We start from the raw sequence: 27,528 nt of genomic DNA, 5'->3' as shown, positions 1-27,528 counted from the left end.
TGATAAAGTCAAAATGTCTTACATGACAATAAAAGTACTCAACACCACAATATCAAACATCCTCTTGGTTGTACAAATTTATATATCTTTGATGAGCTACTTGCCTAAGTGAAAATCTTCCTACGTAATGATCCATTTGTTTGTATCATTTTCTCTATCACCATTCATAGGATATTCTTCAAACATGTATTTTAATGATACGTTGCTATTCCGCCAATGAACAAATCAACAAATTTACTTTTTATCTGAATTCAACCTTTGCAAGGTGCCAACCATTGCATTGGTAAGGTCTCCTACTCGTTGTATTGGAGACTTGATATTGAATCCCTTAGGACCCCCCTGTTGTTAGGGGTGGCCACAAGCTGAGTTCTTCATGAGCTATTCGAGTTCGGTTCATGAAAAACTCAGTTTGACTCGGTTTCAACTGAGCTTTGAGCCAAGCTTGAATATATATATATCAAATAAAAATATTTTTATATAATTTCTTATTTTTATAAATTTTTTTTCTAAAATCGAACTTGAACTGAGCCAAACTCGAGCTTAACAGTTTTTGACTCGAGCCGAGCTTGAGCTTAAGGTTCTAATTCGAGCCGAGCTTGAGCTTAAGGTTCTAACTCGAACCAAGCTCAAGCTTCATACTATTCGGCTCAGCTTGGTTCAAATCCACCCCTAATAGCCCTTCAAAAGAAATTAAAAAAATCAACAACATATCACCAACCTACATGAGAATGATATATGAGGGAACCTCCAACTTTAAAGCTTTTATAAACTTTTCTTTTCTATTTTTCCTCATAGAGATACAGATGGTTAGCATGTATTTGAGGTAAGTCTGTCATAAGGTTGGGGTCGTTTTTTGTTATACGATTCATAAAATCTTTTGACATTATTATTATTATTTTTAATCTTTCGATACACCAAATTGAAACCTTTATTCAAATCAAACAAAACTTTTGGGAATGGAATTACTTGGAGTTGGAGGCATATAAAAGTCAGGGTATCTTCCCCCTATCCACCTTTGATGGTCACTTTTCTCCATGTATAACAAAGGAAGGTTTCTGCATTTATTAAAATAATTAAGATCTAAACACATTGATTTGTTTTTGGATATATTTTGAAAGCTTTCTTTTTTTTTTGGTAATATATTTTTAAAGCTTTCAGTCCCTTCTAAATTGTTCGATGCAATTGGCAAGCAAAACAAAGTTTTCTGTTGTCAAATGGATGAAAGTATATTTTTGGCCTGAAATCATTTCCATTCATTTTAGAGCGGAGCAAATGTAGCCTAAAAGTCATTCAAAAGAGTTCATTTTTATTTTATCTATTGTAACAAAAATGTCTTGCCTGAATTACACCTAAGGCTCAGTTCGGAAGGAGTACAAATACAAATATGTACAGTACAAATACATACAAAAATACAAGATTTTGCGTCTACACATTTGCATTTGTATTCCTTCCAAATGGAGCTAAAGCTCAGTTTGAAAAGAGTACAAATACAAATATATAGAAAATAATACAAAATGCAAGATTTTGTACTCTACAAATTTGTATTTGTACTCCTTCCAAATACAAATATGTAGAGTGTAAATCCTTGTATTTTATATTTATTTGTAGTGTACATATTTGTATTTATACTCTCTCAGTTTGAAAGGAGTACAAATACAAATATATACAATACAAATACAAATGTATAGACTGCAAAACCTTATATTTTGTATGCATTTGCACTGTACATATTTGTATTTGTATTATTTTCAAACTAAGCTTAAACTTTAGTCAAAGGACTCAAAGCTTTGAAATTTTGCCTCTATTTGTTTGCAGTGCAAAGAAAATCTGATTTTGCATGATCCGGTTCAGTTTTGCACCCATCCATTTGTAATTATGATTTATACCTAGGAATTACCATTTTTACCCGGCCTGGCCCAGCCTGACCTGCAATATATATTATAGTATTTAAATTATAAAATAGTATACTTATTACATAATATTATACATTATATATACTTTATATATTATACATATACAAATATGTATTTTATATAAAAATTTTAATATATATTAAAAGTAATCATAAGTTGACACGAATCAACTCACATATAAGAAACAAACTTGTTTTCGAAAGTTGGCGATCATTTTAACTCATAGCTCATAGGCAATGTTGGGCATGGGACAACACTCACTGCACTCGATAGTGTCTGTAAATGCAACATTAGAGGAGGGTTGTCTCATATCCCACATCACCTATGAATTAAAATGAAGGGCTTACATAAGTATATATAGACAACCATGTGTGGAAGATCATAGCCTCATACCCTATTCTTTTACAACATAGCTGCAAAGCCAACCTAAGCCCGACCCACGGACCCAGAACATTTTCTTTCCACGTATTACATATAATATTTATAATTACTTACTTTATTTTCAATATTTGATGTTATAAGCCCAAAACCTCGCTGGCTAGACCCAGCCTGAGCTTATTATATAGGCTCAGAGTCCGGGCTGTGCCGGGCCCAAAGTTTGGGCCATAAGCCCAGTTCAAGCCAGCCCATATTGCACTTCTGTCTGAATCTGATACAAAATATGTATTTCTTTTTTTGTCTCATTTGCACTTATTAATAATACAAAATTTACATTACATTTAAAAACTGATGAAAATTTGCACCACCTTTCCTTTACATCAATCATCTCGTATAAAGTGGGAACCACAGCATCTTTCTTATTACCTTACTCCCAAGCAAAGAACCCTCCTACCTACAGATTCTTTGATATAAGGTGGGAACCACATCATTTTTATAAATAAATAAAACAGTCAAATTGACAACCATTAATTAACATCTCACAAATTTGCAAAAAAGATAACTAAATTTTCTGTACATTGATCCAAAATCCAAATCCAAATTGTTCATAGACAAACTGAACCCGTGTAGGAATCGGGTCCAAGATTTTAGAAATGTGATTGGACTGCATTTGCAAAAAAGATAACTAAATTTTCTGTACATTGATCCAAAATCCAAATCCAAATTGTTCATAGACAAACTGAACCCGTGTAGGAATCGGGTCCAAGATTTTAGAAATGTGATTGGACTGATTGCATCCGACTGAATGTTTGTAGAAAGGTCTTAGTAGCTACGGGTGCACCCAATCTCAGAGCGGATAGTTTTGATTTGTGAAAGGTGGTACCTTGCATCTACGAGTATTTAACCAGATGATGAGACGATTCCCTTGCATCTACGAGTATTTAACCAGATGGTGAGATGATTCCTTCATGCGCAAGTTCTTAGAAAAAATATTCTTATCAGGTCGAGGGTCCACTTGTCGTTACAAGGAAGATAAAATGACTTTTCTTCCTTTTTTATTTATTTTTTTTTTCTTGACGGGTTCGATCGACAACTGGTGCATGGATACACTTGTGACGAAGAAATATGCATGATTTTGTTAGAAAGCAAAGAAGTAAGAGAGTGACAAAACAGAGATCATGATCTCTTTGTACTTGTATATATGCTTTTGTTGTTTTGAGCCTTGACCTCCAAATCAACCACACTGTATAAGGTTTGTTTGCCTTATTCTGCTCTTTCTAGTTTCTACCCAACCTTTACGAGGAATATTTTGCTGTCAATGGGGTGTGCGTGTGTGTCTGGTTCAAGATAAATAAAAAAAAAAGCTGGCTGTTCCAATTCCAAACCAGACTCTATGGGGGTCTAAAATTTCAATTTTAGAATTGAGCTGAAATCGAGTCTGAATCATTAATAAGACTCGATTACATTTCTGAAACTTCCATGATTGAGCAAGGAAACACTAGTGGATTTAAATCGACCTGAGTAATTAATAGGCTAAGAAGTCAGTCTGGGCAATCTCCAATAAAGAAAGTGGAAACCTCTTTCTTAGCAAGAGAAAGCACTACCCACAGTGCCAAAATGTCTTTTTTGAATAGTAAAGTAGGCCTCCGCTCCAATGTCGATTTGACCCTCCATTGCACTGTTCTTTACTGCACCAGATCGAGGAGACGAGCAAAAAGATGAAAAGCTAATTAATTGGAACTTATTTGATACATCACTTTGATGATTGGAAAAACACAGTTTGATGGCATAGATTTTCAGGCTGATTTTGTTTTTGATACCTAGATCTTTAGGTTGATTGAATACATCATTTGGATATTATTAGATTAGATGACATGTTGGTACATTATTTAGGCTATGTTCGGTTTGAAGGAAAACATAGGAAAACCTATATGAGGTTTGTAAAAGTTTTTCTATATTTTCCTTTCTTTCCTTATTTTTTTCTTTAAACCAAACACAGCCTTAGATGGTTTGGCTTTTATTGAAAAAAAAAAAATGATGCTTGAACAGTTGAGATCAATTGACGTTAAAACTGGCTCCGACTTATAGTCAGTGCCTGTATCATTTGGTTGGGATTAATGCGTGTATATGTGTGTTTAAATATGGATAATTACATATACATACCTTGTATGTTTGAGAAACTACTTAAATGTACTTTAGAGTCTCAAAATTTACTTTATATATACTTTGTTGACAGTTGACCTTTCAAAGTTCGAAACAAGTGGGTCATCAACTTAATGTGTTGATATTAAGAGATCACTTTGATGGTCTTAAACCGTTGAGCTAATCTGGTATATATGACATTTACATGACTTTTTTTAAGGTAATTTACAAATTATCACCTTGTACTTTGAAGGTGGTAGTAATACAGAGCACCCTAAACTATTATTTGTACAACGACCCTCTAAACTTTCAGATTCCTACACTTTGCTCTCTTCATTAGTGTTCCATTCGATTAACCTTGAGGAAAAATTCTCACATGATCCTCATGTGCTTGCTAAACATCTCTACTTCTCGATTTACCCTTACCTAAATTTGCGAGACCATTTTGCACATATTCTTGCATATTTTTATAAACCCCTTACTTATGTTTCTTCCTCCCTTCTTGTACTAAGAGTTTTGTTCAAAGCAAAGTGAACAAAAAGGATATATTGTGCTTTGTCAAATAAATTTTTGTCATTTTAAAATGTTATCCTCTCATTCATACAAATCTCAAACAACATTTAGTAAATTAATTTCCTTAATAAATCCAATTAATGGAGAGGGGGCAAAATATTGGAATCTGAAAGTTTAGGGTGTATTAGTCACAAATGAAAGTTTCGAGGACTAAATACCACTACCCCCAGAATTCAAGATAGTAATATTTAATTTACCTTTCTACCCGGGAATTGATCATGGCTCCAGGTCTGATTTTAAACCCTAAAACCATTTGATCAGAATTTGGATTAAATGGTTAGACCATTTGACCTGAAAATTGGTGGTCAAAGTGATTCCATTTCTGGGTCAGTTTTTAAAAACCATGGTGTAGATTATTCCTTTTAACAATTGCACATTAATAATTTAAAAGAAGGATACTTCAGTATTTCAGAAAAAAAGTCTAACAATGTATGTGAAAATTGAAACTAGTAAATGTTGGAATGGGGACGGAAAGGGGCAGTGCAGATCAAAAACTAGTTGATGGATCTTTAATCAGAGAATCATTATTATAAATTTTTGGTAATATCAAAATCCGTAATAGATTGTTTTCTTTCAAACCAAACACAGCCTTAAAAATCTCATGCAGGGACTTAAAAATTATATATGGCCGACTCATTGACGGAACGGTGACAGGAAGGACTTATTTGTCTTTTTCTTTTGGGTTCGAGGATTAGGAAGGGTTATTTTTCATGATTCGAAAACAAGGGGATGTGAATCGCGATAAATAGTTCATACAGGGACTTAAAATTTACCTAAAATAAAATAAAAAATGTTTAAGTAGCCCGCCGGTTTTTCATTTGAACTTTGAAAGAAAGCTTGGAAAACCAGCGTCGAATAGTGCAGCTCTGTAGAGATTAGAGACTAGAGAGACTAGAGAGGAGGACTCAAAGGAGGTGGGGATGGAGAAGATCTGCGTAGCAGTTAGGGTTAGACCTCCGGTGAGCCAAGAAGTCTCCAATGGGTTGTATTGGAAGGTCGAAGACAACCGGATCTCTCTCCACAAGCCCCTCGGCACCCCTATTTCCGGCGTATCTTATGCTTTTGGTATTCTCCATCTTATTCGTTCTCAATTATTCTCTGCTGATTAGTTTTCAGTAAATTATCTCGAAAGTTGACTATGCATACTTCGGTATTTTCTTCCTTATTCGTTCTCAATTACATTCTTTTTCTCTAAATTATTTGGAAAGTTGATTATGTATACGCGTATATCAAGATCCCAATTTCATTAATGATGCTTGCAGATCACGTATTCGATCAAAACTGCACGAATGCCAAGGTCTATGAGCTTCTTACAAAAGACATTATTCGAGCTGCTGTTGAGGGTTTTAATGGTACGAGCTACTTCCGATGTTCCCCATTTCGTTTTCTCTACATCATTTGATATTGTTTGGGACATGGTTAAATGTATGGCCAAGGTCTTGTAATTTGATCTCATTGATGATGTAATTCCTTGGTAAAAAAGGAAGTACGAAATGATTGTCTCCACAGTCCTTGTTTTTTGCAATTCTTGTTTATAGCACTTCAGCACTTCTCTTTTATTCGTTGGTTGAAGGAGAGTTCATAGTTGTCTTTCTAAATTCTAATTTCTAAGAACTTGAAAGATTTAGAGAAGGAATATAAACTACTTTCAATTTAAATTGTTTATTTGTCTTCCGTGTCCCTATTTCTTGTTGCCTTTTGACCTTACTTGGATGTTGAAAGTATTGGGATGGGTTTTAATTTCATTAAATATACGAAGATCGATTGAATGGGATGGAAGTTCATTTCTTTCCTCACTTGGACCAAGATACGCCCAGATATAGAGCATTTTTTTTTTTCAAATGAATTATGAGGCAATGCAAGACTATGTGAAGTAGGTGTATTGAAAGAGCATGGATTACTTGAGGTTGCATGCAATGAAAAATTTGAACTTTTGGCTAACATCTTTTCACAATTCTTAAGAATCCAATTAATTACTTAACCTGGAGCAATTCCTATACTCTGCACTTCAATTGAAGGAAACTGTTAAGAGTAATGCTTGCAAAATTCTTGTTTATTGATGGTACTAGTGTATGGGACGAAAATGCTGCTAAATCTCTGACTTGGTTTGGTTTTGACATTTTGATTTTGACCATCATGGATTTTTTCAGGAACTGCATTTGCTTATGGACAGACCAGCAGTGGCAAGACTTTCACTATGAATGGTCGTGAAAATGATCCAGGAATCATTCACCTTGCTGTTAAAGATATTTTCCAAAACATTCAGATGGTACCATTGATATTTTCTGGAAACTGATGCATTTATTGCAAGACTTTGGGGGTTGTGGCTGTGGGTTCACCATTTCATTTTTAATATCTGCAGGCAATTGACAGAGAATTTCTGATTCGAGTATCTTACATGGAAATTTATAATGAAGAAATCAATGATCTTCTTGCCCCTGAGAATCAGAAACTTCAAGTTCATGAGAGTTTAGAGGTGAGCTTTGGAGGATTTGGCTTTATATCACCTTCCATATCATGCACTCTTACTGATTTTTCTTGCTTTCTAGCGGGGTATTTTTGTTGCAGGTCTTAGAGAAGAAATTGTGAACAATACTGAGCAAGTCATTAAGCTCATTGAACTAGGGGAAGGTCTGATCCTGTTGATGATATATGCACTCTAACTGGATTTTTTTTTAAATGGTTTGTTCCGTTATATACAATTTGAATGTTTTCCTTTTTCCAAAATTTGATTCTTCTAGTTAACCGGCACTTTGGTCAGACAAACATGAATGCACGAAGTAGCAGATCCCACACTATATTTAGGATGGTATGTTGGCTCTGAAAGGAAGCTTCATTGTTGTATGCATCATTTGCTATTCTTGGTCCCCCTATGGACACTTAGTTTTATTTATGAATTAGGTCATTGAAAGTAAGGGCAAGGACACAACATCTAGTGATTATTCAAATTCAGATGCTGTTCGTGTGTCTTTCCTGGTTTGTAATTCTTTCATCAACAAAAATATTACTAATCGCTGCAAATGTTTTCTTTAAACTTTTTTTTTTCTGTTTATTTTGATTCTCTTCGTGTTTAGTTGCTTTTGATCATATGGTTGTTTTGTTCTGCTTATTTATGGCACTACCTTTTTTTGTATCTTTTATTCTCTGGTTTGTCACTAGAACTTGGTAGATTTAGCTGGGTCTGAGCGTATTGCTAAAACTGGAGCTGGTGGAGTACGCTTGAAGGAAGGAAAACACATTAATAAGAGCTTAATGGTTCTTGGGAATGTCATTAACAAATTAAGTGATGGGAGCAAGCAGAGGTACTTTTTTTTGGATGGATAGGCAAGCAGAAGTACTTGATACTTCAAAATCAGAACTGTGCTGGTAAATCCATATTATTTAAAAGGACTGGACTGTTGATGCAGGGGACATATTCCGTATCGTGATAGTAAGCTGACACGCATACTCCAACCTGCGCTTGGTGGTAATGCTAAAACTTCAATCATTTGTACTGTAGCACCAGAGGAGGTACCCTTTTTGTTCATGTTTAATACCTTTTTGCCTGCTATTACCAAATTGCATGTGGAAAGCTTTTTTATCATTAATGCAAAAAGTTTGTTATTTGGTGTACTTAATTCATTTAGATTCACATAGAAGAAACAAAGGGAACCCTCCAGTTTGCCAGCAGAGCTAAACGCATTACAAATTGTGTCCAAGTAAATGAGGTAAATATGTTACTTACCCAGATTTGGTTTGCCTTTACACTTTAAGAAAGTGCCTTGTATATGTTTTTCTAGGATACCTGATGATGTTCTATTTGTTTACTGAAAATACTAAAGCTATTTTTAAAGTGAAGAATGTTTTCAAGGAGTTATTTTCATGATATTCTGAATAAGGGTCTTTTAATTTTTTTGATTTCTTTTTGTTTGTATTTGTATATGTATACACCAAACATGTGCTTGTTTTATCTTTAACATATTTAAAGCCATTTTGTGGTATTATTTAATATTGAGAGCTCCTCAATAGTTATTAAATGATCTTTAAGAGTGTGATTTTAATACTCCTTTCTTTTATTCAGTTTTCTGTACTTACTCTTCTATTAGTTTGTTGCTTTTTATAAAAATTGGTTACTCATATCCTATAAGGCTTAAGCCTCACATCTTAAGGCATATGCTTCATGCATCTAAAAGCTCTAGTATCATGGCTCATGCTTTTGTGTTTTTAAATATTATATAGCTTGGCATATGATATAGAAATTTCGTAGATCCATGATCCATCACAATTATTTAGAAATTATAATGTAAAAACATTTATTAAATTTAAAAGTATAAAATAAAATTATAGTCATTGATAAAAATGAGAAAATTTAGGCACATTTTTGTTGGTCCCTTTTCCTTCAACCATTTGGGATCCAATTGGTGATGCCAAGCGTGGTGCACAGTCTGCTGGCTGCCTGGTCTTTCAAAGGTCTTAGCAGAAGAGGGTCCATTTTATGGAAATTGCTTCCCTTTGCAATCTGCTGGGGCCTATAGAAGGAAAACAGAAGAATCTTCAATGGTGATGGAGGAGGTGCTTCTTGGCAAATGGAATGGCAAATGATTTTTTGGTCAAGATCCCATAGGGAGTCTTTAAACTTTTCATACTCTATTTTTTGTAATCAATGGTACAGAATAATACATATGGCAACAACTTTGTGCCAGTTAGCTTTTTTGATGTATAGTGTTTAGATGCTGGCTGTTCTTTTTGTATAGCTTTTGTGGATTCCTCTCCCTCTTTTATAAAAAAAAATCACCTTTCAAAAAAATGAGAATTCAGGAACGTAGGCAAGAGAATTATAAATTTCTGAAGGTAAATATTACGTTTATGGAATCTATTATTAATTTTTAAAACAAAAACAAAATCTTCTGGAGGTACTGATATTATATATTTTATAGAACATGATATCAAATCACCACATAAAAGCCCGTTTCTGATAAAAAATCACCACATAAAAGCATGATCCTTAAATCAGAAATTTGAGGAAGCATTTTTGTTTCAATTTTGGAAACAAGAAACACATATACAACCAAGAGCTTGTTTTCTATGTTTTTGTTTTGAGAACCAATTTGTTTTCAAACCCATATGGTATTAATTTGTTTTGAGAACTCACAACGAGAAAAACAATTCACACTGGAGAACACACCATTAATTTACAATTTAGTATCATTTATTTATTTGGATGGAATCTGTTTCTGCAGTGAAGTATGGAATTGGCCTTTTTACCTTCCTGAAGTGGTGCTGGCTTTGCTATCTCTTTTTCTCAACTCTTTTGAATTTTCATTTCTTCTTTCCTTTGAACTTTGTCTCTAAAGTTTAGGTCCAAATGTCTTGCTTGCACTTGAATTATTTCATCATGTCCTAATTGCAGTGTATCTTGTCATAGATCCTAACTGATGCAGCCTTACTGAAGCGACAGAAGTTAGAGATTGAGGAATTGCGTAAGAAGCTTCAGGTGATGGTTCATCCTTTAAATTTATTTTGTTAGTCTTATCATCCAGTAAATATAGCATTTTTTTGTTTGTTTAGGGATCCCGGGCAGAGGTGCTTGAGCAAGAGATTTTGAAATTGAGGAATGAAATGCTGAAGGCAGGTTTTAGATTTCTTTAACTTATTTGTTAGTATTTTTTTCTGTTGCCTTCTTCTGAACTTTATTATCCTTTTCATCAGTATGAATTAGAGCATGAAAAACTTGCTATGGAACTAGAGGAGGAGAGAAAATCACATAAAGAACGGGATCGGTGTATTAAGGAGCAACAGATGAAAATAGACAACCTCAGTAATCTTGTTAGTTGCTCAGAGCAAGACAGAAATTCAGTTCAGGTGTGGCTTAGGCAGGGAATAGCTATTTCCCAGTAATACTCATTTTTCTTCTTTTGATAATTCTAGGGTTTGTGAACTTACCTGCAACATACTTTGTTGCTTACTTTTGTCAATTATTTCATTATTGGCTAACAGAACAGCAATGGACACCCTTTCTCACAGCGTCAATACCAAAGCCTTGAGATCTGGGAGCAGGTAAATTGCTTAATACTTTTTAACCATAACTTACCTTCTCTACAAAAACTAGGGTGATACATTTGCAAACCAGTGCAGAGTGTATGAGATGTCTGTGGATGGTCTGTGTCTTAGTCTCTTGCACTCAAAGTCTTAATACTCCTTTAACATGAAAAAAGCCTATTTTCTGACCTTCATATTTATGATGTGTTACTGATTTCTTTTTACTGGTGCTATACTTAGGTGTGATCATGGACCAAGCCGGGTTTGAGCCTATGCATTTAAATAGGTTATAACATAAAACAATATTGTGGGCTGGGATGGGCTTGAAGTGTTGGGTCTGGCTGGGTTAGAAATGATCACTCCTAGCTATACTGTCACTCATTCATTTTTCCTTTGCTAGTAGTCATGGAAAACTTCAGTCCATATATACTTAGTTTACAATTGATTAGTAAAACTGTATCAATTCATTGATGTCTTTCCATGCTTTTAATCATCTCATTATGGAAGTGCTTTGACCTTGCCATTTCTAACTCTTCCTTCTAAGCTTTTGTGGTGAAAAAAGAGAAAATTGGCCATGTTTGTTACATAAAATGACGTTATAGGAAACAATTAAACTGGTATGATGCAGGAGAAAAGGAGGCAAAATTGGGTTTTTGAGTATTTTTGTATTTAGGGAAGTAGATGTATTTTAGTCATTTTGTGTATTGTTTCGCTTAGTAGTTTGATTTGTCTAGTCATAGCTTAGTTGTGTTTAAAGTTTCAGTCATTGGTTAAGCACTTTAAGAGTTATTTTCTTATGATAGTGGCAATTTTGTAAATGTTGTTTTTCTTATTTCTAGTAGGACTAGCCACCAACTCATAAATTCTCATTAAAGGTTTTCATTTAGCTTTTCAAAGCATTAAAACCAATTTAAGTAAGTTTTTCTTTATTTTACATCAAATGTTTTAAACCCAACATTTTCTTATTTTGCCAATTTTGTCAATTTGTGCCAAACAGTCTCTAGTTGCTCTCATATTCTATCCCTATGCTTAGCTTTTAAGTTTTCTATTTTCATCCTCCCAGAGAATTTGCAGTATTCAACAATTTCACCTCACACCTTTCTAACCCTTTAAGCCTTCCCTTAGCCCTAAAAATCTTCCATTAACTCTCTTCTGGTCAATGGGTACCTTCATAATTCCTAGCTTCATTGTTGAGTCATTCCAATTTTACATCAGTTTGGTATCAAAACTGTCAGTCCTATATAATTTGGTATAAGAGCGATTGGTCCTACATCAGAGTGTTAATACTTTTCATCATCTAATATATAAGCAGAGCACTCAGATGCTTCAAATACGTTGCCATTTAGCAGAGGTCTCATAAGTTTTCTCTCCCAGTGCTCAATATTGCTTCTCTTGCTCAGCTGTTTGGTCTGTTTTACTGTCCTATTTGTATTGTTTGGTCTTCTTGCTGATTGTTTTTCTTGGATTGTGTTAAACAACATAAAATAGCTCTGATACCATGTCAACTAACATAAAATAGAATGGCACATCAAGGAGAAACCAAGAAGTAGAGAGAACACCAAGATTTAACGTGGTTTGGCTTGGTAGCTTACATCCACTGGAGGAGAGGAAAAATATCCACTATGAGAACAAGAGATACATGGCTTCACTCTCACTCTCTCTTCCTCACTCTTCCTCAAACCCTAATCTCACACAACCACTAGCAGACTAGCTTAAATAAGCAACAAAATATATCAGAATTACACAGATGCCCCTTTTTCTCCCATAAAAATACAATATTTCTCTCAACAGATGGTAATCTGGGCATTAATGAATGACATTTGTCTGTTTAGGCTTCAACACCCAACATAAAGGGTTTCAAGATGTTACATTGGTGTGGTTCCTGTTCTTTTAAATAAAATGTCCTAAATCAAATACAAAAACATTGGCTAAATACTTCAAGACTTACTTTTTGATAATGGGTCTCAAAGAAAATACAAAGGTATAAGTTTCGTATACTGAGTTTTGTTCACTAGTTACAAGTGAAGATGAGGCTATTAGAAAGCATTTTAAACTCTACAATGCAGAGAATTATTAAGCACCTTATAACAAGGTAGAGTGCAGTATGTTCCCTTGTTTTTGTTCTTTCATTTGTTGATTCTTATTTTGCAATTATTTTTTGTTTCTGTGCTTTCTGTTTTGTTGACGATTTTTATCATGATCATTCAAGTATCACTAGTGCTAGGATACTTGTTTTTTTCTGGATCTGATTGTCTGCTGACAGGGACTTGTTTCTGTAAGACAGAGCCTTAAGGAAGATAGCAACGACAATTATAGCATATTTCAAGGAGATGCTTTCAGGACCCCTTGCTTTAAAGCAGCTCCTAATACCTTTGTTGCAAAACGATCAGATTATTCAATGCCACTTGACACCAGTCCCATTCCAGATGATTTCGGCAATGTTGCTGATGAAGACTTGTGGTTGAGGCTCAATAAAGGCCAGGCAACCGACCTTGATTCACTTCAAATGACTCCAGCTAGGGAAAACCATTCTTTCCCATCAATTGATGCTTCCCCTGTGAGTTTGTTTCCTGAAATGTTTCCCTTATACTTGGTTTGCTCATGCTATTTTTTTCTGATATTTTTCATCCTCTCTTTTTTCATAACAATAACTAGACAAATTATGTCTGGATTGCATTTGTTTAATCATCATAGTTAGGTCTCAACTAAAACATTCTCATTGTTGTTGCCTCAGTTGGATTACTTCATTTTCCATTTAGGAAAGCATGCCGTTTGCTAATATGAAAGCTTGTGTTCACTTTTCTGTATCTCTACTAGTGTAATGCACAGACACAACTTGGTTTTGCAAGATGGCTGGGTGTGATTATGAAATCTTTTAATGCTGATTTAGATGAGTTGTCTAGTCACTTAGAACCATGTATTATTTGTTTTTGATTGATTTAGAATATTTCCAGGGTTATTCAATTGATTATTACAAAGAGGAGATTCAAAAGCTCAAGCAACAATTGGAACATGCTATTAAAGAGAAAGATGAACTTGAGGTTAGTGATTTAATATTCATATGTTTGTTCTCTTTCTCAAAGTTTTTGGTATCTTCTGTTGTTTGCAAACTATATTAATTCCAGCAGAAAAGCAAGGCATTTATAGTGTTCAGTAATCGGTACAAAGGTTTCTGCTCTCTTCTGTTTGTTGTGAGTTATATTCTATAAGACAAGTAGACTACATGTGTATGGTATAATAGCTTAGTTAAAGATGTATTGGCATTTTTGAAGTGTGAAATGTCATGGTTGATTTGAAGTTTCGGGGCAATGCAAAATATATTGACCAACAGGTCAATGTAATAGATCTTTCTGGAATCAGCACCAACAAGTATTTCTAGGTATTAAACCAAGAATAGAATGTTTTCTAGGCATCCAAAACTGCATTAAAATAAAATTGTAAAACTAATAAACTATAATAAAAAAACTCCAATAATCAAGACAACTGTCATAGACTTGTTGGATGTTCATATATACCGTCAATAACTGTCGGAGACTCGTTGGATGCTCATATACCAACTTCTCGCATTTTCCTTCTTTAAAAAAACTCCAATGGGTTCACATTTTTTAATCTTTTTTTTCCTTCTTTAATTACGGACTTTTTGACTTTTATGCTTTCAGTTAAGGTTCTATGATCTAGTTTCCAACTTCTCGCATTTTCATTGCTTATTCCTTTGTAATAAAAGAAATACTTGGTTTCAATTTATTCACAAGCATTTTTTTGGGTTCCCATGAATTATTTGCAGAGAAATAATGCAGAACAACTATTTTTAAATAGTCAACTATTGCAGGAGATATCTGAACTTCAACATGAGTCATTATTGATACGAGAAATTCCACCAAGGTTGTGTGAGTCTGTAGCAAATTGCAAGGATATCTATAAGGACGTTTTATCAATGATGCAGGTAAAAAATTTGCATATAGTTCCAGTAGTTGAATTTTGAACTTTGTTTTTTAGACTTTTAGAGTTGACTTTTAGATGACTTGAACAGAGTTTTGTAGCTGATGAAAAATCTTCTACCGCAAAATTGCTTTCAAGTACAAGTGACATTGCTGTTTGTCTATTCTCAACTCTAGAAACCCATTTCTCAATGGATAAAGATGGATGCAGTGTTTTAAGTGGGGAGAATTCTCCAATTCAAGAACAATGGAAAGTGCTTGTTGAGAAGTTGAAAAGTGCAGCTACAACCTTGGCATCTTTGCAAGCACCAACTTCCGAGCATCAACATCTGATGGTTCCAGTGCACACTAGCAAAAATGAGGTAGCTGCCAAGTCACAATCATTATGTCTTTTTCCAATTCTGTTTTTATTCACTATCTTGTTAATAGGATGGCTTGTTTATTTTTTGGATTTCTGATGTTTGGTTATTATTTGTTCTAATTGAACATGGCTCAAATTATCCATCGTTCATTGTGCAATTATATAAGAAAATATCTTAAATAAAAATTTCTTTCAAAAGTTTTATCATCTTGCTACTTGGTTGTGAATCTGTGAGAATGGATTGTGACGTTTCAAGTCTTGCATCTTAAATTTGTCTCTTGATGCAAAATGAATGAGCAAAAAATAAACCAAATTCCAAGTATGAATTCCTCTGTACACATTTTACAACTTCCATGTAAATTGTACACTTTGACTTTTCATTCTGTAATTAATTCTTTGCACTCCCTAGGTTTTTAATGAAAGGACCTCCTTTTAAAGGCCTGCAAAATATGCTCCAGCATGTTACTGATAGCAAGTGCCTGATTACAAAATAAGAGCCCCAAATTAGAAACCCTAATAGGTGCTGTAATAATGAAATTATATAGACCAGGATGATACTGATTTAATGCATAACCTATATGATTTTGGCTTGCTGAAAGTATTTTAGACTTCCACTTGGCATTTCTGTTACTTTCTAAATTAGCCCATTAAACAAGCTGAACTCCAAATAAGGCCTACAGTAGATAGGAACTCTAAATGTGTTGCTGATTGTACATATATAGATCTTTTGCTTTTTTTTTTTTAAATGGTTGAAGTTGGCAATGAAATTATTTCAGGGCTTCATATGTGGCTTTATGGTGTTTGTCTTTTTTAAAAAGAACGAGGAATGGGAGAACTACATTCTTATATTGGTGTGAGGTTACAAATTCTTTGGTTCTGTATGATCCTTCTTCCTTGGGAGTGCGTAATCAGACCTAAACTTCTGAATCCAGTGGCATGCTATGCGTACTGCATCCTTGTTGATTGAGTGTCATGTAAGCCTTGTCAGTAAAATAATTATGATGCATATTATGGAAACTCAATTTTGTAACTCTCAAGGGAGTTACACTAAATAATACACTTTCGCGCTGTAGCCTGTACCTTGGAAATTTCTCTCATCTCAAAAGTAAGGCGCATCCTTGCCATGTGTCTGATACTCTGATACAATTATGAAAATAGGCCATCCAAATTTAAAGATTGAATTCTAACTCAGAGGTTCATGTTGATAGGGTAATGCCAGGAAAATACTATAATTCTGTTCTTAAAACATCATATCTGTGGTTTCTTTGTGCTAGGTTTCTAGTTTTTTTTTTTTAAATATTTTGATAGGTTGGGTTTCTAGTTAATGTCAATTGTTAATTTTATTTCTATTTCCGAGTCATTGCAAGCCCAACGACAAAGATTCTGTAATCACTTGCTTTCTTCAACTCAGTGTTGCCGGTTGCTTCTTATTGTCTTATAATTTGAGTGTTGCATGTATTGAAGGGATTTGATTTTGGAGGTGCAAATGCTAGTTGGATGGAGAAGTTAGGTCATGAACTGAATGCTATCAAGGAAAAATACCAGATCTTGGACAAGGATTTCAATCACAACAACAAACTCCTGGAGAGTTTCAAGGAGAAGTGCCATAGCTTGGAAAGAGAGTGCTCTATTTTGAAAGAAGAAAAAACCTTCCTTGTTCAGAAGCTCTCCAAATCCTCTCAAAAACTTGAACTTGTTACCGACCAAAGGGACAAGCTCTCAAAGGATTTGAGCTTGGAAGTGCAAAAGAGGAAAGAGCTTGAACGGGAAATTACACGGTTCAGCTTAGCTTTTGCTCGTCGGCAGAAAGCACTCATGACATTCCATGGTGAATGCAAGTCTAAAATAGAATTTTTGAGAACCCTGAGTCCAGGTTCAAAATCCAAAACTCTTGGGTATTGAAGATTAGATTGTTTAAATTTTGCTATTTAATTGAAAAGAAATAGCAGGGAGACCTTTTCTGTTTAATTTATTTATTTGTAGACGGCTATGTGAAGCTTCTTTTGCTGTATTCAAGTAGAGAGGGTATTTCTGTATCACCCTTAAACTACGTTGTGGCATTTCCTTGTTTCAAAGATTTGATTAATTTCTGTATAAAAAAGTGATTCAACGATTTGGTTTTCCATGACCTGAAATGGAAGGCTGTTTTAACTTCAAGATTGACTTAGCTGCTCAGATATAACTGTTATTTGAGGCTGTTTACGGCTGAAATAGGCATACCTTAAAATATGATTCTGTGTACTGGTTTGTATTGACTGATATGTATCGTTTTTTGCACCCATTTATATTCTATTTTTGAGAGTTCGGGTCCTTTAATGTCGGGAAATATTTACAGTCTTAGTAGTTGTAGATGTAACAAACCGAAACAAATAAAGAAAAATTGAGTATTGTGCACTAGAAAGTCTGGATCCACAATTTTTACGGATACATCTCTCACCAATTTGAATTGATCGGTCCAAAACGTTTTAGGTAGAAATAGTAATGATGTCAAAACACAGTAACAGATGCTAGTTATAGCAGGATGCCTGTGACCATTGTTAAGATGTGTTGGACATTACATGTCCATTGATGCGTTGTCACCATGTGTTTTCAAATTTTGTCATGCCTCTTGTTTGAGACAAGAATTGCCTGCATCACTGCATGTAGTATGGGGGAGTTGATGCGTGTTAACTGCAGTGGGGTAAGGACTTGGTGTAGTTGACTACTTGACTGGGTGGTAGGAAGTATGACTATTAAATGGCCAACCACGTGGGCCCGACAAATATTAGAAAGCTGGAGCTACTTGGTTATGCTTCACAAAGTGATGCCAGACATGGACCGGATTAGGCGGTTGAACCAGTGATCTTTCCGGGTCCCCAGTTAAATAAATCAGTTTCCATGATTTGAGTAGGGCTAGGCTAAGTGGTCGATTAACCTGCGAAACCATGACCCCCAGTTAGCTGAGCATTCTGATTTTCTATCCGTCCAGGTTACAAATTGAAGGGTGACGGGTAAACCGGGTTTCAGATTATCAATAGATGGCGGAGCTTTGCTGATTCTGTTATATGTTGCAACATTTCCTCTTCAATTAAAGTTAAACTACTCGTATGATTATTGGTCACCTCTTGATTGGGTGTAAAGCTTTTCCAATATTATAACCTTCCGGTATCATAGTCGAACCTTAGTTAGATCAAGAAGGAAAAATAAAAAATAAAAAAGAAAAGTCTTGATCAGGTGCTTGTACCATTTCAAGTTTTGAACAATTATTTAAATTTCCCTTTTCACTTAATGTTGGGCCGTTGATTCAGGAAGGTACTCATGCACTTGTAACCATTGGATTGTTAAAATGTATTAAAGGCCCGCTTCGATGAATCAACATCCTAGCTTTGGATAAAGAAAAATAAACAACTGGTGGATGGATGGAACTTGGAAGGCTACACAATCTCTATATAAGTCCGGATTTACTCTCAAGAGAGTGCGAGCCTCACAGCACTTAGAGCAGCACATTGGGAACATCTCACTATTCGTAAATTGTCATTCATGTGCACAGCTACAACTTTCTTCTGTGGGGAGTAAATCCAAATTCCTATATATGGTATGATGGTATGGGTACCTGTGAAATCTCTCGCTGAGCTTCTTTGAAGAAATAAAAAAAAAAAGGTTTTTATGCTTGTCGATTACTTTGCCAGCGTGCACTGGTTAGTGAGTTGTAGAGAATGATGGCAAGGGACACAAAAAGGTTGAAAAGTGGAAAGAGAGGTGAAGGATATAATTGAAAATAGGAAAAGAAATAAGTGAAAAACAAAAGTTAGAGAGATGGGGGGTAACAAGCGTTGCACAAGCATTGCCCAAACTCTGGTCCACCCACATGATCAATTACATTCTAACGATTTTTATAAAGTTTGGTACAAACAGAACATGCAAATATTGATTTGGTCAGCATGATAGACGGGACATATGTATTAATATATGATACCACATTATTGTTTTGATCACTCACTGCAAATTGGTGTAAAATATTGCATCCAAGTCATTATCTTCCCGACATGTAAAAATCAAAAGCAAGAAGCAGCTAAAAATGAAAAATGATGAATTTAGAATTCTTGAGGCTGCAACCGGTAATATGAAGTTGATTATTATTGTTATTTATTGTAATTTATAAAATATTATTTGTCTCTCATCAAAGCAAATCTTTTTATTTTATTTTATCTTTCTCTCATTTTCTTCGCAACCAAACGCAGCGTAAGGTCAACCAAAAAAAAGTCTTACTTATGTTAAATCAGGATTACTGTCTCTGATGCTGCGTATGATCCGGTCCCAAACTGACGGATACGCTTTGTCTATCCCAATTAAGTCTCCACCACCTCAATGACTTCATCTATCCACTGACAAACCCCTAAAACCACATTTTCCTCCTCCTCATCTCTTCTAACCCATTTTATCTGGGAGGTCTAATGGCATTGGTATCCTCCCTCTCCAAACCAGGCCAGGCAAGGAAGCTCGGCGAGCTTCTCCAAGAGCAACAAGAACCTTTTCAGCTAGAAGAATACCTTTCTGAAAGAGGGTATCTGAAGAGAATCTCGATTTCAGAAACCAGTAGACATCATTGCTGCCCTCTCAATTCACGTACGCATTCTAAGAATTTGGGCAGTTGTGGTTTAGAACTAGAGAGAAGGAAAGGGATTTTCCACTATCCGAAGGTGCTGAAGCTAGTATTCAGCAAACTTGTTTTTGTCGGTGACAACCGGAAATTATCAAATTGCGATCGCAGAGCTTCTGAAGATGGAGGCGTTAATGTCTCTGCGATGGGAGGCGCAAATACCCAACAAGCTAAACAACTTGATAGGTTTTCATCTGCCAGCAGCATCACATTATTTGATTCCTGTTCTGAAAGCGATGCAGAAGAGTCTCTGTCCTCTCAAAGAAAGAACATTTCATCTTGTCCTGCAGAAACTTTCAGAGCTTTTAAGACTTACAATCTGAAAGAAGAACAAGAGGTAAGGGGGTTCTCTTATATGCTTTCTATACTTTCTATCCCGTGATGTGTTATATATATATACATGTGGTTCAGCTTTTATTACTCACAAAGCTAACAGGCTTATACGGATGATAAACTTCAATGGGGATGCGTCGTTGAAGATGGAAAACAACTCAGTCCGGTGTCAGTATTAGAAGAAGAATCCTGTGATAGAGGTTCCCCACTCCAAAACCAGAGTTAGTCTTTGCATGCTCCGTCTGCTTAAATTTACATTAAGATAAGATAATAATTTTTTTTTTCCTTCCTTGTTCTGATGCTGAAAGAGAACACTTGTTTTTGTTGTTCATCAAACAACAAAACAGTGCAGTGCTGCCCCAAAGCAAGAAGCAAAAAGGATACGAGCTTTAATCTATCAAAGAAAGTTACAGAAGAATCCATAGTCTCAGCTTCTCTATTGGAATTACTTGTACAATCACTGAAGGAAAAATACGGCTCCACTGGATATGCAGCAATTCATGAGCTTAGTGGGTCTGGTTCTTCCCAATACTTGAAGACAAAAAGGGTGTTGCAGCAAACAAGACAGCTTCTTTTTGACTGCATAAGGGAGACAATAGAGACTCATGGAAGGAAGGTAAGAAGGCATCAGGGTGATCATGAATTCTTAGGGACCGAGGAGATTGGGAAGATTATCTGTGAGCGGATTTACTCATGGGGTAAACAATCTGTAGACGAAACAAACATAACCGAACTGATACGTTCTGATTTTTCATACTCAACAGAAGGGTGGAGTGAATTCCAGCCACAGATAAAAAATGAGATAGCGATGGAGATAGGAGATGCCATCTTCGAAGAGATGAGGAATGAGATTATTACAGACATGATTGGCTTATATATATATATCTTTGCGCTAATTAGTAAATAATTCATTCACACTCTTCTCTTTTTACTTGCCCCCTCATCTTTCAATGTTGCTAGTCTTTAGGAGTGCTTAGATACCAGCTGGGGCTGGTGAAGTGAGACCAGCCATTTCATTTAAGTTTTCATAGCGCGCGTTTGAATTTGAAATCTTGAAAGCTTATGTACATGCAGCGGAGTAGTGAGTTCTAATTAAATACTGATTAATCATCTCAAAACATGGATTTTCATCTGCCCAAATTGACACCCAATATATTTACAGAGAAAAGATATTTACTTTTATGTAAAGTAGAAATAAAGAAACTAAAAGTAATGAAATATGGATGTTGATGTGTTAGCGACCTTCAACTACATGCAGAGAGGGGAATTTAATTAAAAAGCAATTGGCAACTCATCTCCTTGCATTTAGTACGAAAGTTGGGTATTTGTACCACATGCACGTGGGTCTGCAAGGGATGGATTAGGTGAAAATTTTTTCTCAGATTAATCAGTACTGACAAAGATAGAGGCCCGCCCAATTTATTTTCCAAGTTAGCACTGAAAGATGGAAGGCCCCGAAGTCTGTTAAACTGCGGGAATAATTCATTAATTCTAATGGATGAGCTTAACTGCTCTTTGGATTAAAAAAAAAAAAAGGCTTTCCAGCAGGGAGGTAGGTTGTCTATGTCTTCCTGCCGGATTGATCCCTCTAGCTATTTGAAAATCCAGACTGTGCATGGAGTAGGTTGAGGTGACCCTCCGGTTGGTCGCTCCCCTCGATCCAGACTGTCAGTTACGTTAAACCGACCCTTTTAATAAGTTAGCACGACTTATATGCGGGGGGTCCTTTTATTCTGGTCCCCATTCGGAATATTATGGGACCTGATCGAGAGTCCAAGTGTCCAATGCTTGAAATGTTGGGTCATATCCGTCGTTATAATTCTAAAACTTCCATTGAAGCTAGGAATTGATTGCATTGAAACTGAAGCAGCTACTCTCACAAAGTGTCGTGATATGTGATCCGTTAATGGTGGTGGGGCTGTAGTCTTCAGAATACTACACATTCGGGAGTTAGTAGTTACTCAAAATGTCTACTATCAAGAAGAATTACTATTTACTCAAAATGTCTACCGTCCAAATGAGACCTGCCAGCGATGGAAATGGAATTAAATTCAACCGAGGGAATGAAAACGGCACTAAACCTATTTATGAGCACAAATTGAAAAGCGGTAACCCTTTAGTTTTTGTCAGTCAATTCACCTACTGCTAAGTGCTAATACAACAGGGTCTAGGGTTCGTCTAGAATGACTAGAATTTCCCACAGTACAGTAGCAGCTTTCCGAGTCCTCGGCGGACTGGGTCTGGTCTTTGGGCTTTAGGGTGTTCGGCATGGTCCATATTAGGGCCGATTGATGATTTAGTGTACAATTGCATATTCTAAGACCACTAGCCACTAGGATGGTTCTCTCTGCAACCCCTCCCCCCTCCAAAAAAATATTAATTTTGAGGAACGAGCTACTAGACACCAAAAGAAGCAAATGGGTACCACTCTCTCTCAGCAGTAAAACACATATACTGGAAGAAGAAAGCGTAATAGGAGGAGCAAAAATGAATAGGTTTGGCTTGTTTTGCTTCAATTCAAACATCGGATATCCGGTCATGTGGTGGCCTTCATCATTTATGTGGACCAAATGTAAAAGACTACAAGGCTCAAATCAGAAGGTTAATAGTCCTGAGATCATGTTTAAGCAAAAACAGGGAGAAAAATGCATGACAAGGTAATATTGATCTAGTGATATAGATGAATTGATGAAGGTGCATGCCTCATTGATGGCATTCATCTAATGACTGACTGACTAATGGTGGGTGATAGGTCCCTTCTTTTTTTAATGTAAGATTTGATGAGTTATAGAGCCTAGCTTAGAACATAATTACATAACCGAGTAGCTCTCATTTTCAAAGTGAAGTACAACCAAGGAAGGTCTTGACATTTTGTCGTTGTAAGAGGTGGGGCACTGAAAGTTCAATGTTACTTTTGTTCATTTTTACGAGTCTCATGGATAAAACAAAATACGGTTCCTCAAAAGCCAAAAAAAAAAAAAAAAACAACTAGAAAGAAAATTAAATGGGACGACCCTAGAGTCAGGATACTGCAATCTGCAAATAATTTCGATCAACATCTTTTTCTCATTTTTATTAGTAGAATTCAATTGCTTATCTGTCTGTATTAGATATTATTAAATGGGATCCAGCAGATCACTGAATTAGACAGTGTAACTGCCTAAGCTACACAACTGACGCTCAAAATATTGAAGGGAACGATCAACGATGTCGATCTTTAGTTTACCATGCAAATCTGCAAAATATACGATTCCTTCATCGATTCATCTTTTTAGGATCAGTTTGGTTTATTGGAATAGGTGATTGGAATTGGAATGGGAATTCTACCCTTTGATAGAAATGAGATTCTGATTTTTATTCTTGGCGGAATGGGATTCCCCCAAATGGGGATGGCCATTGCAAGCTTCCCCTGAGGAATGGGATTCTCATTCCGGGGTATGTTAAGTAAAGAACTCGTGATAAAAAAAAACCCAAAAAAAATTGTAATCAAATAATAAAATATCATTAAATCAATACTAAAATATTAATAAACTATTAAAAGTATTAGTAAAATAGTAATAAAATATTAATAAATTAATAATAGAAGCAAATATATTATTTATTAAATAATAATAAAATATAGTAGCATAATTAATTATTAATAAAATATAATAATAAAAATATTATTAAAGTAATAATAATATAATGATATATTAATACATCATTCATAAATTAATTATATTAAATAGTAATAAAAAAATAATAAAAAGCAAAAATATTATTTATAATATAATAATTAATTAAAAATAAAGTATTAATATAATATAATTAAAAGAATAATAAAATACTACCATATTAATTATTCAATAATAACAAATTAAATTTAAAATAATAAACAAAAATAATAGAATATTAATAACCTATAATAATAATAACCACAATAAAATCTAATAAAATAATAACAAAGTACTAACAAAATAATAGTTATATATTTACAAAATATTAATACAGTAATAAAAAATAATAAATAGACCAATATAAAATTAAAAGTCTTCAATTGATTCTGATCCCAATTTCAAATGAACCAAATAATAACAGTCGGAATCCAATTCCAATTCCCAACTAAACCAAACAAGCATCAGGAATAGGTGATTTCGATTTCGATTCATGGGGATTCCAATTCCAATCTTGTTTGAAAACCAAACAGATTGTTAATGGGCAATAATTCCCTTGTTATGGTATGCTACTCACTCAAACACCTTTAATGACATTAAAAAAAAAACAATCTAAATGATCTGATCAAGCTTTTACTAACAAAGTTTTAGGCTATACATAGTGACAAATAATAAACGGTTCTCTCTACGGTTTGGTGGAACAGACCAAGTAATTCCACTTGGGTCTTTGTATCAGTGCCTTCCTCGTCCAATAAATTGCCAATGGAACTCAGTTTTGCCTTCACAGGCTCAAGTTCTTCACCCGTTCAATGAATAAGCAAGATGGTCATGGAAAGAAAAGCAAAATCCTTGATTCAATATGATCATCCAACACTGTGTTTATCCATAGGAATAGCATGCCTACCATGGTCCATTAAGTGGGAATGATGAGGACTCTTATAGACTGTGTTTGGTTCTGACACAAATTTTGTTTGCACTAGTGTAAATGCATATGTGAATGCAAATTCTGCTTTACTTTAACATAATGGTGTGGTCCCCATAGGAGGGTTATTCGTTTGGGAGTGAGGTAGGTACAATAATGGTGTGGTCCCCATAGAGAATAGAGGTATGAGGTATGGAGAAGGTAGTGCAAATTTTGCATCAACTTTTTAGATGCAAATTTACATTGTTAATGAAAGTAAATCGAAAAATATACAAATTTGTTATGAGGTATGAGTGTGAATCATAATTACAAACAAACATATGCAAAACTGAATTGGGTGGGGACCAGGGAAAGTTTATTTTCCTGGGTATCACTTACCCGGGTAAGTGGTACCCATCTCCTAGGTGGGTAAATAATTTTTCCACCTAGGGGAAGTTGCCAACACTTGAATGGGACAAAAATAGCCTTTTTAATTATGGATTTTTATGGCTAAAATGGTCATTGCCTTATTTACATGAGAAATAAAAGAACATGGGTAAATGCACTTACCCGAGTAAGTATTTCCCAGGAAAAACTTACCCAGATAACTGCATTTACCCGGGTAAATAACTTACCGAAAAGCAAACTGGACCTTAATGGTCAAATATTTTTGTTACTTTAATTTTTTCCTCACTAATAAGAAAAGGCCAATCTTAATAGCCAATACAAATTGTTCTCAACACAATATGATATCTATTGTTGCGCAATCTGACTACTCCCAGCTGGAGGGCGATCTGGCTTCCAATCGAGCAGTGAGCTGGATCTCTTTGCAAGATAGTGGATCAGAGAACCCGAGGTGGCTAACCCGGCGAGGTCGCTCCGATGCTTAAGTTAGTGTACTGTAATGCGAGCTGAATACTTGAGAGTTTGAGAGCTTGAGAGCTAGAGAGTAGAGTAATCGTGCGTACCATTGCCTTGAGGTTCCCACCTTTATATACTGGAGTAGTCGTGGGTCTCACGAAAGAGCTCCAGGATCTCCGGGGTTAGTTCCGCTTCTGAAGGAACACCTCGTAGAGAAGGCTTATTGTTTTACTTCCGACTCTGGCGGAGCCGGGATGAGTCCTTATTGTGATCTCGGAAAAATCGGGGTCTGTTAGCTCATCGTGGTCCTGAGAGATTCGGGATCTGTTGGAGAGACCTCTAGAGTCGGTTACGTGGCGATTCGAGTTGTTAGCCCCAAGCTGATACTTCGATTCTTTAGTTTCGAACTGGGTGCCCGAGATGCCTCTACGCCAAAGTGAGTTTGGAGCCGAGGTGGCTGGGACGTTGCAAACTGAGCTCGCCCGGCTGAGTTGTCATCCTTCAACCAGATCGTGCTTACGTGTCCCATTCCTGCTAGGTCGCGCCAAAACACCCTTCATCAATTGCCCCCCACTCCTCGTGCCAGGGGTCCCAACCCGGTGCGACGAGTTCAGGGAGGGTCTAGGTGGATTTGGCGTGGGGTCTAGACAATCTGAAGAGACAACTGTTGGTCGTACCTATTCAACCATCTAGCTCAACCACGAAATGACCCAAATCACATCCCGGGCACGCACGAAAGTCATGCTATTTATAGACTCCGCGGACGTCAAATAGTGTGCTCAACCAATTTCATCCTCGGGTGTCGTGCAACCGATTTTCATGGGAGCCATTGGATCGCGCAGGTCTTAGCCGTTGATCACCATGTGGTGAATTATAAATAGAGGGCCGAGGGGCCCCTCTCCTTCGCCAAAAAATCTTATGATTGAGCTCTCCCGATGTCGCGTCGGAGTCTTTCAGATCGCCACCTCTTCCTTTGTGTTCCGATGTTGTTTTCATCCTTTTGGTGAGTTCGTCTTCTTTCGTTAGTTTGTTCTCCTTTCCTTTTCCTGTTCCGGTATGTCTAGTGCTAGTATAGATAGACTTCTTAGTGATTTTAGTGTGCCTGAGGGTTCCGAGGTGCAGTCCTCGGCTCCTCATAGGCAATTCGCATCCTCGCCTCTTAGGAGAAACACCTTTACCCGAAGTCGGGCCATCTCGACTTGAGGAGCCTAAAGGTCGGGTGGAGGGACTGACCTGCACAGAGGGGGTCCCGTCTTCTTCCCAGGGTCGGGATCCGGATGACTTCAGCCCTTCCACTATGAACTCAGACAGGTTACTGTCCTTGGTAGCCCGTTATTGTCTTACCAATAACCTTGTTTTTAGTATTCCTTTGGGTTGGTACCCTTGGGTTCATGGTCACCATGAGCTTGCAGTTTTTGAAGAGCAGTTCGTAGCTAGGTTGCGCTTGCCACACCACCCATTCATTGTAGAAATTATTAAGTTATTTGATATTACGATTGACGAATTACACCCGAACTCCATCCGAACAATATTTGGCACAATCTCTCTATTCCACGAGTATAACCGACCTATGTCCTTAGATATTTTTAGTTCGATTTGTTCGATCAAGAAGAACTTTGCTTGTCTGCGCGGGGATATCCGACAGAGTTACTACATCTCCCCCTGCCCTGTGTTCAAAATCCTATTCAGTAGCCCGAACAAAGTACCGGCCTAGAAGAGGAGGTACTTTTTTGTCCGGAACCCTGAGGGGTGGCCCTTCCCGACTCACTGGTGGGTGGCCATTAAAAACCCCAGGGTGAGGCTAGATGCGAAGACCAG

The 27,528-nt window shown here is 36.0% G+C and overlaps 2 protein-coding genes across 5 annotated transcripts; both read left to right on the top strand.

The window, feature by feature from the left end:
* The first annotated feature begins 5,809 nt into the window (after window positions 1-5,809).
* Window positions 5,810-17,480, top strand: ZCF125 (P-loop containing nucleoside triphosphate hydrolases superfamily protein). Of its 3 annotated transcripts, none has more exons than XM_010275196.3 (19): window positions 5,810-6,071; window positions 6,269-6,358; window positions 7,157-7,275; window positions 7,369-7,482; window positions 7,556-7,637; window positions 7,748-7,815; window positions 7,908-7,982; window positions 8,166-8,308; window positions 8,414-8,516; window positions 8,633-8,713; window positions 10,411-10,479; window positions 10,554-10,613; window positions 10,695-10,847; window positions 10,983-11,042; window positions 13,288-13,581; window positions 13,979-14,065; window positions 14,854-14,967; window positions 15,055-15,324; window positions 16,788-17,480. In XM_010275196.3, the coding sequence occupies exons 1-19, from the start codon at window positions 5,927-5,929 to the stop codon at window positions 17,223-17,225; spliced, it is 2,565 nt and encodes an 854-aa protein (XP_010273498.1). In that variant the 5' UTR covers window positions 5,810-5,926; the 3' UTR covers window positions 17,226-17,480. The 3 variants fall into 3 exon arrangements, with proteins under 3 accessions (XP_010273498.1, XP_010273479.1, XP_010273488.1); XM_010275177.3 differs by having other exon boundaries at window positions 14,809-14,967; XM_010275186.3 differs by having other exon boundaries at window positions 5,811-6,071; window positions 13,309-13,581; window positions 14,809-14,967.
* A 2,134-nt stretch (window positions 17,481-19,614) lies between these two features.
* LOC104609020 (uncharacterized) lies at window positions 19,615-21,215 on the top strand. Of its 2 annotated transcripts, none has more exons than XM_010275208.2 (3): window positions 19,615-20,299; window positions 20,399-20,516; window positions 20,604-21,215. In XM_010275208.2, exons 1-3 carry the CDS (start codon window positions 19,757-19,759, stop codon window positions 21,200-21,202), a joined length of 1,260 nt encoding a protein of 419 aa, XP_010273510.1. In that variant the 5' UTR covers window positions 19,615-19,756; the 3' UTR covers window positions 21,203-21,215. The 2 variants fall into 2 exon arrangements, with proteins under 2 accessions (XP_010273510.1, XP_010273517.1); XM_010275215.3 differs by having other exon boundaries at window positions 19,621-20,299; window positions 20,643-21,215.
* Window positions 21,216-27,528: the final 6,313 nt, after the last annotated feature.

The sequence above is a fragment of the Nelumbo nucifera genome, chromosome 5, assembly GCF_055504915.1.
Source record: "Nelumbo nucifera cultivar China Antique chromosome 5, China Antique-T2T, whole genome shotgun sequence".
NCBI lineage: Eukaryota > Viridiplantae > Streptophyta > Magnoliopsida > Proteales > Nelumbonaceae > Nelumbo > Nelumbo nucifera.
Note: the sequence above shows the minus strand (reverse complement) of the source record. Positions and strands in the feature narration are given on the sequence as shown.